At 38.0% G+C, this 16,572-nt stretch overlaps 1 protein-coding gene across 1 annotated transcript in view; it reads left to right on the forward strand.

Annotated features, from left to right (window-relative positions):
• rabggta (Rab geranylgeranyltransferase subunit alpha) overlaps window positions 1-16,302 on the forward strand; it is a 28,798-nt gene extending 12,496 nt beyond the window's left edge. Inside the window, exons 5-17 of the mRNA XM_081386672.1 lie at window positions 1,789-1,976; window positions 2,077-2,307; window positions 2,627-2,710; window positions 2,783-2,865; window positions 2,994-3,089; window positions 3,688-3,793; window positions 3,870-3,921; window positions 7,928-8,016; window positions 8,149-8,237; window positions 8,508-8,624; window positions 11,005-11,118; window positions 13,663-13,750; window positions 14,710-16,302. Coding sequence (XP_081242798.1) covers window positions 1,789-1,976; window positions 2,077-2,307; window positions 2,627-2,710; window positions 2,783-2,865; window positions 2,994-3,089; window positions 3,688-3,793; window positions 3,870-3,921; window positions 7,928-8,016; window positions 8,149-8,237; window positions 8,508-8,624; window positions 11,005-11,118; window positions 13,663-13,750; window positions 14,710-14,858 — 1,486 coding nt within the window. The 3' untranslated portion in view covers window positions 14,859-16,302. The remainder of the gene's footprint in view (window positions 1-1,788; window positions 1,977-2,076; window positions 2,308-2,626; window positions 2,711-2,782; window positions 2,866-2,993; window positions 3,090-3,687; window positions 3,794-3,869; window positions 3,922-7,927; window positions 8,017-8,148; window positions 8,238-8,507; window positions 8,625-11,004; window positions 11,119-13,662; window positions 13,751-14,709) is intronic.
• Window positions 16,303-16,572: the final 270 nt, after the last annotated feature.

Genomic DNA, 16,572 nt, shown 5'->3' on the forward strand with positions numbered 1-16,572 from the left:
TATTATAATATTTTGCAAATATAATATCTAGATATTTTTCATAGTTATGTATGTTATGCAAACCACACACGTATTAAATGCAGAAATCCATTTTGTTTGGTGAAAATGTGTTTTTGTAAAAATAATAATTTGATCCCATCAGCTTTATTTTTCTTTCTGCCCCGGTCTTGTTTAAATTTATTATGAAATGTTATAATATTTTACCAATATAATATGATTAGTGACTAGATTTTATTTTTAGATTATTATTCATATCATACATGTATAAAATGCAGAATCCTTTTCTTTTTTTTTTTACAAATCACAGATTCTTGATTTTATTGCATTTTACAAAATGTCCCAACTTTTCTGGAATTGTGGTTGTACTAAATGGTAAATCCATCTTGTTTACTTTATAATTATAATTAAAACATTTAAATTAAAGTATCTAAAAGTTTTATTTGATCTTTATTTTAGAACTTTTCGGTCAACAATTTGACTTTTTCTTTCTGACCAGGGCTTTTACAAATTGGTTAAATTTATTTCTTAATTGTAACAATAATTATAACCATATTTGCATTGGTAAAGCCATTTTGTTTTTCTGCTAAAAAATATATTTTTTATTGCTTTTCTACTTAAATGGGGAAAATGTTTTTGTATTAGCATCATGGTTCTGAAACAAAGTAAAAGCACAATTAAGAAGCTATAAAACTTACCAAAACTGCTGTGACCTTGTTGACCACAAAATACTCAGGTTTGTAAAATATCTATCTGGTTTTAGCCTGACTTCGTCATACTCATATTCTAGTCAGAATGTGAGTCTGATACTGCTCCATAGAGATTTGATTATGGGGCGTGTCTCAACCGAACCAGGAAAAAAAAACAGGGGGGGGGAGTATGGCTACCGAGCCCACAGCCTTCTCCTCGGACAGCACGTCATATACGCTTTTATTCTATCTGACTTATTTGTGTGAACTCGTTAAATCTCATATACGCATTTATTCTATCTGACTTATTTGTGTGAACTCGTTAAATCTCATATACGCATTTATTCTATCTGACTTATTTGTAAGTGTGAACTCGTTAAATCTCATATACGCATTTATTCTATCTGACTTATTTGTGTGAACTCGTTAAATCTCATATACGCATTTATTCTATCTGACTTATTTGTAAGTGTGAACTCGTTAAATCTCATATACGCATTTATTCTATCTGACTTATTTGTGTGAACTCGTTAAATCTCATATACGCATTTATTCTATCTGACTTATTTGTGTGAACTCGTTAAATCTCATATACGCATTTATTCTATCTGACTTATTTGTAAGTGTGAACTCGTTAAATCTCATATACGCATTTATTCTATCTGACTTATTTGTAAGTGTGAACTCGTGAAAACTCAATTCTACAGCAGAAGTCATCTTTGTTGTAAACTAATTAAAATCAAGCGCTCTTTGGTGACGTGGGTGATTACGTAACCACAGATCATCTATCCATCATCGATTAAAGCCCGCCCTTGCAATTTGATTGGCTCGGCCTTCTGGGAGCCGAGCATAATTACTCCTCAACCGATCGAGTCCAGACCGAACTTCCCGACCAAAAAATGTTGTGGGCGGGGTTCGGGCTGGCACCCAGGCTAATCTGGTTTATGAAATTTTTCTAAAGGTATTGACACAGTTGTATAAGTTATGTATTTATAAAATAATACAATAAAAAATTATCAAGATATAGTAGTAATGTCTGTTATAAGTTGTATATATTAACATTATGAAAAACAAATGAACATTTTGAATCTGTTCTCTCTAGCGAGACGGACGAGGTGCAGAAGCTGTACGAGTCTGAGCTGCTCTTCATCGAGGCCTGTCTGAAGGTGAACCCCAAGTCTTACGGCTGCTGGCACCACCGCACCTGGGTGAACACACGCCTGCCCCGGCCCGACTGGACTCGGGAGCTCGGCCTCTGCGACCGCTGCCTCGGCCTGGATGAGCGCAACTGTACGGCTGAGCGAGATCCGTCGCCGAATGGACCGTATGTTGCTCAGATTTGTACGTTTCTTTTGTTGCTGACGTGTGTTTCTCCCGCCTCTTCCCCCAGTCCACTGCTGGGATTACCGCCGCACGGTGGTCAAAGAGTCCGGGGTTTCTGTCGAGCAGGAGCTGCAGTTTACAGATCGTCTGATTGGCTCCAATTTCTCCAACTACTCCAGCTGGCATTACCGGAGCACGCTGTTACCTCGGCTCCGCCCCCAGCCGGCCCCTGACTCCGCCCCCTGCGCCTCGCCTCAGCTTCACTCACACAGAGTGTGTGAGGAGCAGCTTCTGAAAGGTACAGCAGTGTGTACGCATTAAGGCGTCGAGACCGTCTGTTTCTGCCATACTGCTTAACTTCAGCACATCCTGAACACTGCATTGACCAATCGGTATTGTTAAACTCTGCATTTAGTAATAACATGATAATATGGTCAAGACCTGGAACTACTTCATATCTGTGCAAAAATAATTACACAGAATATGTCAGCCAATCAGAATCAAGCATCTCTAGGATGTTGTGGTATTAGCTAAAATATTTGACCTCAGGTTACCGCATTTGACCAGTCAAAGGTGTTTCAGTGAGCCATGATGGTTTTCTGTCTTTGTTTCTCTAGAATATGAGCTGGCTCATAATGCCTTCTTCACCGACCCCAACGATCAGAGCGCCTGGTTCTACTACCGCTGGCTGCTGGGCCGAGGTGAGTGTGTGTGTTTATTGCACATTTGACGTGACAAGTCTGCTCACCCCTTCTGTGTGTGTGTGTGTGTAGCGGAGCGAGAGGAGATGATCAGCTGTGTGTATGTCAGCCGGGAGGGCGAGAGGGTGTCTGTCGCCTTCTCCAAACCTGTTCATGTAAGTGACCGCTGAGAGAAATCCACCAGCACTGTTTAACCAGCACAGAGTGAATGAGTGTCTCTCATCCTCTCTCATTCTCTCTCTCTCTCTCTCTCTCTCTCTCTCTCTCTCTCTCTCTCTGTCAGGCGCTGTCAGTGGGTCTGATGCTGGTGTTGGACGGGCAGCCTCAGCCGGTTGAGTGGAGGTGCGCCCATCCGCGTTTCCGTCACAGTCCTGTCTGGGTATCCTTCACTTCCGGGTCACCAAGCAGTGCCATTCCTGTTTTAAAGAGGACCTATTATGCTTTTGTTATGCTTATGTTTTGACTTTCTTTATTCTGTTATGTTGCTGTTTGAGCAAAGTTGAGCTAAAGCACACAGGAGTTACTCTCTATATCAGTGTCACTGTTCCTGAACTCCCTGAAACGCTTCCATTGTAGTCTTGATGAGTTTTCTCCCGGTAACGAACGTGTCGCAATATTCCTCGTTTAAATAATTCCCACCACAGGCATATGCAGAGTAAAGGGGCGGGGCCTGGTTGAGTTAGTAGTGTGTTGAAACTGGTGGTTATGGTAAGGGGCGGGACATTTCCCAAAACACGCTCGAAGTGCTTGACCAATCATAACACACTGATTCAGCCGACCAATCAGAGCACAGTGTGCTTTACAGAAGGAGGGGCTTCATAGAGACAGGAACTAAACAGAGCGATACTGACAGACTGGGAAGAGAGGAGCTGCAACAATGACAAATATGGGAGTTAAGAAATGTCCCAGATGCTCTTTTCCAAATAAAAAGCTCTTCCTTTGTAAAGCACTTGATCTTTAACTTCTGTTTCTGTCAGCTGTGTGATCTTCCTCCCGGCTCCATCACTGACGCGAGTAATGAACACAACCTGACCGTCCACTGGACAGAGAAACACACACACAGAGACTGTGCTCTCTACACAGGTGAGCGTCACACTGACACGTGTGTGAATGAAGCGATGGATGAAGACCGTGTGTGAACTTCTCTGTCATGTTTTAGGCTGTGCAGAAAGCTGGTGCAGAGACTCTGCTACTGATCAGGAACTGTTCAGGTACTGCTGTGTGTTTTTAATTATTTGATTATTATTATTTTTAACCACTAAACCCTTCATCTCTCAGGTGTGAAGGTGAAGAGCTTGCTTCATAAGTTTAATATTGTGCATATGCAACAAATAAAGAATTAAGCCATTTTATTGGCAACTTGTCCATACATCTCAGCCTAATTAATGCACTACCATTTAAAAGTTTAGGGTCACTAAGATTTCATTTTTTTTACTTTTATTTAGCAAAGATGCATTAAATTGAGAAAAAGTGACAGTAAAGAAATGTATAATACTACAGTACATTTTTATTTAAAATAAACACTGTTCTTTTGTTTTTTCTATATATCAAAGAAACCTCAAAAAAAGTATCACAAATGTTCCCACAAAAATATGAAGCAGTTTTCAACATTGACAATAATCAGAAATGTTTCTTAAGCATCAAATCATCATATTAGACTGATTTCTGAAGGATCATGTGACACTGAAGACTGGAGGAATGATGCTGAAAATTCAGCTTTGATCACAGGAATAAATTACAGTTTAAAATATATTCACATAGTTATTTAAAACTAACAGTATTTCATAATATTACTGTATTTTTGATCAAATAAATGCAGCCTTTCAAAAGCAAAAAAAAAAAAAAAGAAATAACCCCAAACTTTTGACCGATAGTGTGTATATTAAAAACTATTTGAAATATACAGTTTTAATAAAAAAGTTAAACATTTTAAAAAAAAGTTTTTATTAAAGCTGCTGTAGGTAGGAATGGTCTAAAAAACTTCTTTTTCAAATGTGTTTAAACTTTATGTATATATCAATACATAATTTAAATGTAAGTATTCTGAAAAAGAAATGATAAAAATCGAGTGTATGTAGACCTCTCACGACTGTTTTAAAGAGAGCTCATTATTTCCATTCAGTCCACCCTCTCCCTTCTGGGCTCCTTCCAAAGCCACGCCCCCAAAACACATGAACGCGCGACCGCTGAGGTGGAGGACGTATTATTTACCTGAGACGAGCAGAGAGCGCAGTGCATGCAGTGACATCATGTCAGAATCACATGTAATAAAAAAATCTAACTTTATCATTATGAATATAAACAAATAAGATGTATTTTAGTAGCCTACTCACTATCAAGCTAGCATATCGATATTGGTAAAGTTAAAAATATTTTTTTTTTTGATTCGCTAACCAGCTAGTTATAAAGCTGCAGTAGGGAGTTTTTAGAAAACGTTGACCTGAAAATTATTCTAGTGATATGTAATGCTAAATAAGGTTTGCTAGTACATTATTTTTGGATGTTTGGTTGGTGTTGATGTTATATGCAAAGCACAACCCTGAAATCTACAAGAAATCATGCCATACATAATTTGTCAGGCTTTGAAATTATCTTATTTGTGTAGTTCTTAAAAAATGAAACAAATCAAGCAGGGATACTTGTCAAGCAGAAATGTGGCTAACTCGGCATCGGTTTTAAATCCTTTCAGGACACGTAGTTCCCTCCACCTCTGAAAAGCCGCTCCGACCCTCGTTTTATTTCGGACTCTATCAAATTCTTTCTTTTTGGATTTTTTTTCATCTCTCATCTGTCTTTTTCCGTTTATCCGTTATTTTATGAGCTGGTGTCACACGAGGAATTGGCAGTTTGGATTGTTTATCCGTCATTAGCACAGCTGCGGCACAACGGCAGTATTGATTTTGAATGGCCGCACGCGCTGTGCAGGAGAGGGGGGTGATCAGCGCTCACACGAGCATGATTGACACTCCTAAGACACTCCTCCTGGCTCTGATTGGTTGTTTCTTACCGGGAGCGGTGTATTTCTGCAAATGGCAATAGGACCACTGGGAGGAGCCTGAGGGGCTTGATTTTTTCACAGATTATCTGTCTCATATTCTACTGTCAGGACATAATGACAGTTTTAATAAATATGTAAAAAATACATTTTTACAAAAGTTACCTACTGAAGCTTTAAACACTAAAACACATTTTGTATTTCTCAAAATGTAAATCTGCAATAAATGTTCTTAATCATGCACGTGTAACTAACATGTGTTTGCCGCAGCACAAATCTAATGTCCGTCTCATTCATGTTTCACTCATGGGGGCAAATTTCTGTTGAGCGTTTATTAATCAAAGGGGTGGTTCGGGATTTTTGACATCGGACCTCATTTTTAAGTCAGCCTGGTAGTTATTCATCAGTGGAGACATTTAAAAAAAAAAAATTATCCAGTCCTTATATTTGGATAGTTAGCCGATGCTAGGCTAGCGCGAGTCAAGGGTAGATGTTAGCCAGCCATTAAAAACCGTTTTACCCACTCCACAGTGCACCAAACGCAAATCAATTATAACACTAGACTATCGATGCAAATGTCCGTTGAGAGAATAATGTTAGAAATCAAACTTACCTTTCATCACATTGCATTAGTTATCATTTGTTTCCTGTAATCATAAGCCTTGTCTACAGCAGCAGCGGAGTGATATTGATTACCTAGGCAACCGAGTGAGCCGGTACACACATGTACTGCACACACTGTAGTGCGCTTCTTTTCTGTGTTTACTTTTTGCCGCATTACTAACTGGAGAAAAGTAAAATTCCGCAGCTGCTGAGAAACTAGTTCCTTTGGGATCATTGAGATGAAAGGTAAGTTTGATTTCTAACATTATTCTCTCAACGGACATTTGCATCGATAGTCTAGTGTTATTTGCGTTTGGTGCACTGTGGAGTGGGTAAAACGGTTTTTAATGGCTGGCTAACATCTACCCTTGACTCGCGCTAGCCTAGCATCGGCTAACTATCCAAATATAAGGACTGGATAATTCTTTTTAAAAAATGTCTCCACTGATGAATAACAACCAGGCTGACTTAAAAATGAGGCCCGATGTCAAAAATCCCGAACCACCCCTTTAAAGTTGAAAAATGTTAGCAATACGTCACAGCTAACTGGCAGAAATAATGATAAATCTCAGTGCAGTCTGTCAGCAGCTCTCAGGTTTGTGGCCCGCCCTCTGCCTGTCAATCATGCACAGATTCAGGTTTGCTGACATGTCTTCAGAGGGTGGGGTTTCGGTTTCAGTTAGAATGAAACTGTTATGTCAACGGTGCTAAAATGTTGCCTTTGGCTTGCTCAGTTGGGGATATTTAATTTAATTAATCACTTAACGATACTATTGATCAGCATTACCAAACGTGGACGTTCCACTACATTTACATTACATTTACATTTATTCATTTAGCAGACGCTTTTATCCAAAGCGACTTACAAATGAGAACAATAGAAGCAGTTAAACTAGCAGTAGGACAACAAAATGCAAGTGCTATGACCCTTCTCAGTTTAATTTAACGCAATTTTTTATTTTTTATTTGTAATAGAACAGAATAGAGTAGTAGAGAGAAAGTGTTAGTATTACTGGATCAAGACAAGTTTAAGTGCAAGTACAAGTTTAAGTGCACTAGAAACAAACATTGATGTATTGTTCTAATTTATTACTGTGAAGCTGCTTTGATACAACCTGTGTTGTGAAAAGCGCTATATAAATAAACTTGACTTGACTAAAATGAACAAAAAAAAGGCATTAAACGTGTTAATGATGCAATGCATTAACATTAATTTTGACTGCCTTATCCATCATACATTTTATACATGGAGTATCCAAGTTCGATGTGAATAATTGCATTCTTAAAGTGTGTGTATATTGCACTTAAACTTGTCTCTTTATCTAATCACAATTTATTTAAATACAAATATTTTAAGACACATTTTCATGTTAGAAACAGATCTCATGATGATCTCAGTTTGATCCTTATGAGGAAAACGGCTTATAAATCAAAAAAAGTGATGTTTTTTTGTTTTGTTTTTAAAGTAAAAATGCAGAAAGTTTTTTGTGATGGTAAGTTTAGGGGTAGAGTTTGTGTAAGTGGAGAGAATATACAGTTTGTACAGTATAAAAATCATTGTCTATGGAAAGTCCCCATAAAACATGAAAACACACCGTGTGTGTGTGTGTGTGTTGCAGGAGTGAGCTGTCAGTTGAGAAAAGTTCAGTGCTACAGGCTGAGCTTCAGTCCTGCAATCAGCTGCTGGAGCTCGAGCCTCAGAACAAATGTAAGTGTGTCTGCGCGCGTCTGTTTTCATAAAGGTGTGTGTGTGTTTTGTACAAGCATACTTCACATAGCATTTGTATTTCCTGCATCATCTTAGAGAATAGAAGCTGTTGTACGTCTGTGTGTGTTTCAGGGTGTCTGCTGACAATCATCCTCCTCATGAGAGCTCTGGATCCTCTAGGCCATGAGAAAGAGACTCTGGCACATTTCCAGTCCCTCAAAGTGAGAACACACCACTGCATCATTACATGCTCTGTCTACAGGACATAATGAAGAACTAACAATACATCATTTAGGCAATTATTTACATAAACAATGCCTTGGTTTATACTCCAGTACTGTGTCAATCATGCCTGTGGCACAAATGATGTGCAGAGCTGGACACTTTGTGTCAGGTGTTTGTTCAAACCCGAAACCCCTCACTGTAGGCAACGGTGATAGTGCCGTTGGCCTTTGTAAGCCGTGTGATTGGTCTTTTCCTCGCTCTCGCAGGAAGTGGACCCCATGCGCTCTTCCTACTACAGTGATTTGTGCAGCAAGTTCCTGATTGAAAACACCATCCTGAAAATGGAGTACGCAGAGGTGCGCGTCTTCAGCCTTTCCAATAAGGTATGAGTGGCCGACCCGGGACTGAGATTGTTATAGTTTCCAGTTTTTCATTTAGGTTTTTATTCGCTTTATTTTCAATGAAACTTTCCAATGAAGATTTCTTATTCTTAATTTGTGTTTTCTTAATTTCTTTTCATTTATGTTCTCATTTATCAGTATATGATGAAGACATCTTCTTAATGCATAATTAATATAAAAACAAAATAATAAATATTCATAAATTAAGTTCAAGCTGGACTTTTTCACAGGTTAATTACTCTTCGCCATTATTTGGGGGTAATTTTAAAGTTGGAATGAATTTCTTTACATTAATTTTCTTAATGCAGGCTGCTGGTCTTATTGAGAACAATTTATTAAAGCATTTATTTATTTATTTTTTATAATAAAATGAATGACTTTAAAATCTTAAATGCCTTAATGTGTGTGAGGCAGTGTGACAATTGCAAATCAGTTGCTTTCAGATCTGCCTTCATTAATACAGCGCTATTATTTTTATTACTATTATTTTTGAAAGTTTCAGAGGCATGCATATTTTAGTTTCACTTTTAAAAAAGTATTCTTTATTTCAGTTTATTATTATTATTATTATTTTTAATAGTTGAAATTTTCATTTACTAAAATAATCTTGTCCTGGTTAATGTGTTAATTTAACTAAATATTAAAATATGTGAGGTTGGAGTTATTAAATAAATATATTTATTGTAAACTTACAGTGTTCCCATAAATGACCAGGATGTTTAAAAAAAGATGACGTCTTAATGTGCTTGACGAAATGAACGTGACTGAATTGTTTAAATGTTTTCACTCGTGTGATATTTAATGGCATGGCAGATACATGAGTAATAAACAATGAGATAGTCTTACTCAACCATTTGCACGTGAGAGATATTAGTCATTTGACTTTCTAAATCTTTGATAGGCCTTTCAGCCATTTAATAGAGCACATTTTGAAAACTATGTTTGTACTCAACTCATTGAGTCATTATTACCATTCGAGTCTTAAATACACAAAAATAAAAATTGTATTGGCATCAGCAGCAATCACATTTTTGTGAATATTTTAAAATCATGAATAATTAGTGATTTAATATGGTTTCTGAGGGTTTGCTGAGCAGATCAAATGGAATACATGCCGAAAAATGTTGAATGGTGAAGAATAAAAAAAAAATTCAACCAAACATATGAAGTACACATTCATTGTAGTAAAATTGTTTTTTTATTCTACATTGATAGCAGCAATTTAGTTAGTTAGTTAGTTCTGAAAGTTTCTGGTATAAAGAATGTTTTTATTTATTTTCTGTGAATGGGTGTATTGTATTTAACGTTGTTTCTATGCACGATTTAATTTCAGTGTGGCATAAATTCTCTTCTATACAAAGAATGACAAACTACAAATTTTTTTTGGGTGCGCCTATTAAAGGTTAAGAAATAGAGTAACTGCCAGATTCACTATGCAGTTACATAGAAACACCCATGTGTGTGTTCTCCTGAATCACAGTAAAAACACACAGCTCTCCCTTGTTTCTGTCAGCGGAGTGACAACAGCAGTCACACCCTGTGTATCAGACTAAATGGATTACAATAGTGATCCACCTCACAAATGATCATCTCCACTATAACACCAAGCCATCATACATGCTTTACTTGTTTTCTTACTTTCAAACAGTGGCTCGCTGAGTTTCTCTGGCGTTGACCACATCCTTCTGCAGAACATGTTCTGTCCTTTTCGGTCAACTTTACATTGAAACCAAAGATTAACTTCAATTCTCCCTCTCTCTCTCTCTCCCCCTCCCCCTCCCCCTCCCCCTCCCCCTCTCCCTCTCCCTCTCCCTCTCCCTCTCTCTCCCTCTCCCCCTCTCCCTCTCCCCCTCTCCCCCTCCCCCTCTCCCCCTCCCCCTCTCCCTCTCCCCCTCTCCCCCTCCCCCTCTCCCTCTCCCTCTCCCTCCCCCTCTCTCCCTCTCCCTCCCCCTCTCTCCCTCCCCCTCCCCCTCTCTCCCTCCCCCTCTCTCCCTCTCCCTCTCCCTCTCTCCCTCCCCCTCTCCCTCTCCCCCTCTCCCCCTCTCCCTCCCCCTCTCCCTCTCCCCCTCTCCCCCTCTCCCTCCCCCTCTCCCCCTCTCCCTCTCCCTCTCTCCCTCTCCCCCTCTCCCTCTCCCCCTCTCCCTCTCCCCCTCTCCCTCCCCCTCTCCCCCTCTCCCCCTCTCCCTCTCCCTCTCCCTCCCCCTCTCCCTCCCCCTCCCTCTCCCCCTCCCTCCCCCTCTCCCTCCCTCTCCCTCCCCCTCCCTCCCCCTCCCTCCCCCTCTCCCTCCCTCTCCCTCCCTCCCCCTCTCCCTCCCTCTCCCTCCCCCTCTCCCTCCCTCTCCCTCCCTCTCCCCGACATCAGAACTTGACGACCTTGTGTCACCTTGATCAGCTTCTCTTGGTGACACATATCAACCTCTCCTCCAATCAGCTTGTGCGGCTGCCACCTCAGTTTGCTATGTTGCAGTGCCTAGAGGTGAACCCATGCTTCTTTTCCTCATTTTCCCACAAATCACTGTTCGGAACCCCTCACACAGAATGTGTTTTCGCTGTTAAAACAGAGAGACGCAGGTAGGGTTGGGTTGGCCAAATCGATACTTTTAAAACGGTACCGGTGCCTAAACAGTGCCTGAACCGATACTTAAAAAAAAAAAAAAAAAGAGCCTCAAAATGATGGTGAATGACATTAAAGAACAGCTTTTTTTATTGAAAAAAAAAGTAAAGTAATATTAAAGTAAATGAATATAAATGAAATAAATATAAGTAGCCTAAATACAAAGCACAACAAATTTACATAAAATCACAATAAAACCTAACCCAACTACAGTAACACTAAATAACAGTTACAGAACTAACAGCAAAGTAGTCTGTATTCTTGGTGTGCTACAAACCAGCTTTAAATTTAAACAATTATTTTCATATGTTTTGCCTTCTCTGGTAAAATACACACCTCTCCTGACTTATTGCATGTCTTGCACAAAGTGAGCGTTATTTTAGAACGCATCACCATTAATGCCGTGACGCGAAACCCCTCGTGGAAGAAGAACGCCGTCATGTTAAAAACTGTGGCAATGAGCGCTCAGGATCAGCTGAAGGCTGGATTTTCAAAAGTATGTGAAGTTCGTGGCTCTATTGTTGCAGTAAACTTGCACAACGTTCTTGAATGAATAATTTATTAGATGCGTGCCGGTCTGTTATTGTAGGGACATCGACTTTACATTTCCACACTAAACATGACGTGGAACAAAACAAACTGTGATTGGTTGCGTTACATGTCAGTCAGTCCTTGGCTGATATTTTTATTCTTGAATACATGTAAGTGAATGTGTTTTGTCATTTAATAAACCTTTATAATGATCATGATTCATGTTAGTTGATCTATAGCGCACAATGGGCGCCATGTTAGTACGCACCGCAGTTCAGAGAATTGTATCTGTCAGATTTAGGCCTACAACACGTCAATTCATCCACTTCTCCCGAAATACATTAAAGTAAGTGGCCGGTGAAGTGTGAGAAGAATAGAGTAAATTTTATAGTTACCTACACAATGTGTATCTCAACACGTCATCAATTTATAATTGAAAGGATTATTATTGCCGCTTCCATAGACATCAGTGTGTATTTTACACACTATAAATTTTGTTTTGCTAATACTTATGTGTATTTAAATGTCTGAAACCTAAAATAAACCTTATCTGGTTGAAAGCACTGAATGGTTGTGATATATGACAGCGCATCTCCAATCTCTCTGACAGCGAGTGACACACACACCCGCCTCCTCTCACTCACTTACTTCATTTGCTCCGGAGTAATGTTGCTGTTACTGGGCTTGAATTTAGGCGTGGGATTGCGTGTGTTGCACATAATTTTACTCATTCCCACAGATTTTGAGCTCACACCCAAAGTGTGGCACATAAAGCCGCCTCTCAGTACTAAATTGAGTACTTTTTCTCTGTTTATTGTGCTTAAACCGTCAAATACACACAAAATAATGTCTTAGTGAGTATTCACACATGTTTTAAGTGGACGTAATCAGTTGAGAAAGAAAATGCATGTTTATCAGTGTAATGAATCAGTGTGTCAGGTCTTAAAGTGACAGCAGCCTAATAAACCTGCGGCCAAATCATGAGATAACATTAAAATAATCTATGTGGGAGTTTTTCCCCATGTATCGATTAGGGCTGGGTATTGACACAAATTTCACAATTCGATTCGATTTCGATTCACAAGCTTGCAATTCGATTCGATTTCGATTCGATTCAATATCAATTATTTTGGCTATCAGGTACAATACATTGCAAATTTAATTTAATTTAAATTAATTTTTCTAGCTGACTAACGAGTTTATGGTCACTGGATATGTTTTTTCTGAGGTAAATGTGACGTTACATGACATTGTTTACTAACGTCTTTGCACGGCTGAAACACTGATTGAGCGATTCCATGAGACATGATACGGACTTCGATAAGTTGTACTCTATATTTTAACACACTTTCAGATGCGCATTCATGTTTATTTCCCGCTGTAACTGGTATTTTTAAGGCGGAAGAGAAGATCATGTGCTTCTCTTGAGCTGAGCCGGAGCGATCTCACGCCACAGCGCCAAAACGGTAATTATGTTTTTGAATTTCGTAAGAAAATGGACGTAATTTGAAATCTGAGACTTTGTTTCATATCAATAATAACAAAGCACAAATATTATTGTGATTATTGGATGGGATGCGCGCAACAAATCCATTCATTCATCAACTGAAAACAGGATGACTAATCGATTCTTGGGATTTAAGAATCGATATTGTTTCGTAAAAATGAGAATCGATTAAAATCGAGAAATCGATATTTTTTACCCAGCCCTATCGATGTCAGAACTGTGGGCTGTGAAAATGCTGAGTAGCTCGTAACTTTGGAAAGTGCAAAAATGCATTCTGTGTGAACATCCCCCTAACTCAGTGTTTCTTTCAAATGATCACATTGTAAAATGGCGCATTGCGCTTCACATGGAGTGGTTTAATGCTTCAGGTGCTGGAGGCCGATGATAACGCCATCGAAAGTCTGGAGGGACTGTATCATCTGCCTAAACTAGAGGAGGTTTCTCTGAAGAACAATCGTATCCTTTTCTTCAAAAAAATACAAATATGCGTTAAGCTCAACACCATTTTCTGGTGTCAGAGCCGGTGCGGGATTTAGCCTTGTGTGATAACAACTCAGTGTGGCTGAACTGCACAGAATAAAACTAGATTAACCCCATTATAACATCAGCAGTGCCTGATGCTACACATTACTGTTTTTGTCACGCTGCAAGGGTTTTCCAGACCCTTTATTTTCTAGTTTTAATTGCAAATATTGTGTGAGTTGATTACTTTTGATGAATTTTGTTTTACTATATTATTATATTACAAATAATATATATTAATATATTATATTGTTATTATGAGTTTTACTATATTATTATATTATTTTATAAGAAATTAATATTTTTCTTTCAGGAGGGATATATTACATTGATCAATTTGTGTCAATTAAAGTGGCAATCAAGACATTTATAATGATACAAAAAAAAATTCTATTCATAAAAGATTGTAAAAGTAATGTGTTTCTTGAGCAACATATCAGCATATGTTTAATAATATTTCACATTATAACTATTTTTACTGTATGTTCAAATAAATTAAGTCTTATTGACCAAACTTTTGAATGGTAGTATTAAACAAACGTATTAAATATTAAACAGTATTAAAACACATAAATTAAACATATTACATGACTATATTTAGATTTCTCTTTTACCAGTTAAGGATGTGTATTATACACTGTATCGGTTACACTTAATTTTGATGGTCAACTTTTGACATTCTACTAACTATCAGTAACTTTTCAACTACATGTAACTCTCATTAAAGTTGACATGTTCTTGCAAAGTTACTTATAGTCAGTAAAATGTCTAAACTGGACCATCGAAATAAAGTGTCTCTAATTATCTGATCTGAGATTGTTAGTGTGTAATGTTTTTTTTTTTTTTTTACTGTGTTGTAACTGTAAAAAGTATTTTCTTAATGCTTTCCTCAGAAATCTGTAAACTGTCTGATCTTGAATCATTGGTGTCCTGCATTAAACTGACCAGACTGGATCTGCGTGGAAACCCTGTCCACAAAACTGCCAACATAGAGTCTGAGCTCAGCCAGCTTTTGCCATTGGTTACCGCCCTGTCTCTTTGATGTGCAGTGATAACGTGTGTGTGTGTGTGTGTGTGTGTGTGTGTGTGTGTCTGTGTCTCACTGACTTACTACATGTACTGCTTTAGATACTAATTCAAGTTCACTAACCATTTCTAAACCTGTACCTCATGTGCTGAACCTGATCAGACTTAAAGTGATAGTTCACCCAGAAATGAAAAGTCAGCCATTTGTTAGGACATATGTATTTGTATTTACATATATTTTGATGAATGTTCATGCTGCTCTTTTCCATACAATAACAGTCCTAATTTAATTCAAATAAATTATATTTAACTGTAGACACAGACATGCGAGAAATTTACGTTTTTTTTTTTTTTTTGGTGAACTGTGCCTTTAAAAACAGTCAGCATCCTGTATGTCTGTGTTTGTGTGTGATAAATGACGGTTCTCATTTCAAATAAAGTTTGACCACTATGAACGCCGCACTGCATGCTGATAGAGAGAGATGTTTCACAACATCTGCTTTTACTTTTAACCCTTAAAGTTCTGAAGGTCCTGTTCATTGTTCTTGCGATGTATCGGTGAAGATAAGCCAGCTGTGGTGTGAATATTCACGCCAATAAAGAAACATGTTTCTTCTTCCCCATGTTTGTGTCTAGTTGGGTTTAATTCTTTGACGACGTCACACTGTAAATATTAGTCTGTGGGCTCTTATTAAAGACTATGTTCAGATGCTAAGTGTTGTGAAAATATGACTACAAGCACCAATTTAAAGAACAAGTTCCCCAATGTAATGTGCATTATATCAATGTGATGATTTGTTCAGTCATTAAGAGATATATATAATCTCTAGTGCCTTTGACTACTATTTACTTGCATTGAAAAAAAAAATGTATAGAGGAAATTATGAATGCAACCATTTTTTAAATATAAGTACAATGTAAAAACATGTATGCACACAATAAGTGCATTGTATCAAATTATTAATTTAAATGTTAGTGCATAGTAATTAAAGACACCTAATATAAAGTGGGACCAGAAAATGTAATCTGGAAAGATATTAAGTTCTGATAATCAGAATATTCAGCACGTAAGCAGAAATCAGTGGAGTCTAAATATTCCCATGTTATATTAATTTCTAGCCATGTTTTAGGGCAATACAGAATGCATCTGTTTTTAAGTGTTTTGCTAGGCAGACATTTTTGACCATCATAACTTCCGTTTAAAATGTAAAGCATGGGTTCAGGTGGGCATTTGAAGAAATAATTCATAGTTGTAATGTGTATGACCACAACTAGGCAAAGTGCATTCTATGCATCGCTGTTTTAGCCTTAGCAATTATATTATTTGTTGTTATTATCAGTAATTATTGATGCCTTTGTGGTGGTTGATTCATAAAAGCACGCTTTTGCGTGTATTAAGAACTGGTTTGCCTGTGATGTTGTATTTTAATGATCACTAAATGACTATGACAATTCAAAGCACTGAATGAGGCGATTTGTGTGTTTCAGTTACAGGATTTGTAGATTTCTAATGTTTTTAATGTCTATCTGTCTGTCTGCTGTGTTGCCACCAAAAGAAGCAATGGTTTATCCATTCAATTTTAGATTTAGTGTTTGTTTTATTTGCGTACTGTTTCGATACTACCCATGCCTTTTTTGATCAGCTTGACCAGGCTGACTGGTGTGTCATCATCCATGCCCAGAATTACTCCTACAGTATTGCATGATTTTTAAACATTTCAGTCATCCAT

Source organism: Scardinius erythrophthalmus (assembly GCF_964197995.2).
Source record: "Scardinius erythrophthalmus genome assembly, chromosome: 15".
NCBI classification, from domain to species: Eukaryota; Metazoa; Chordata; class Actinopteri; order Cypriniformes; family Leuciscidae; genus Scardinius; species Scardinius erythrophthalmus.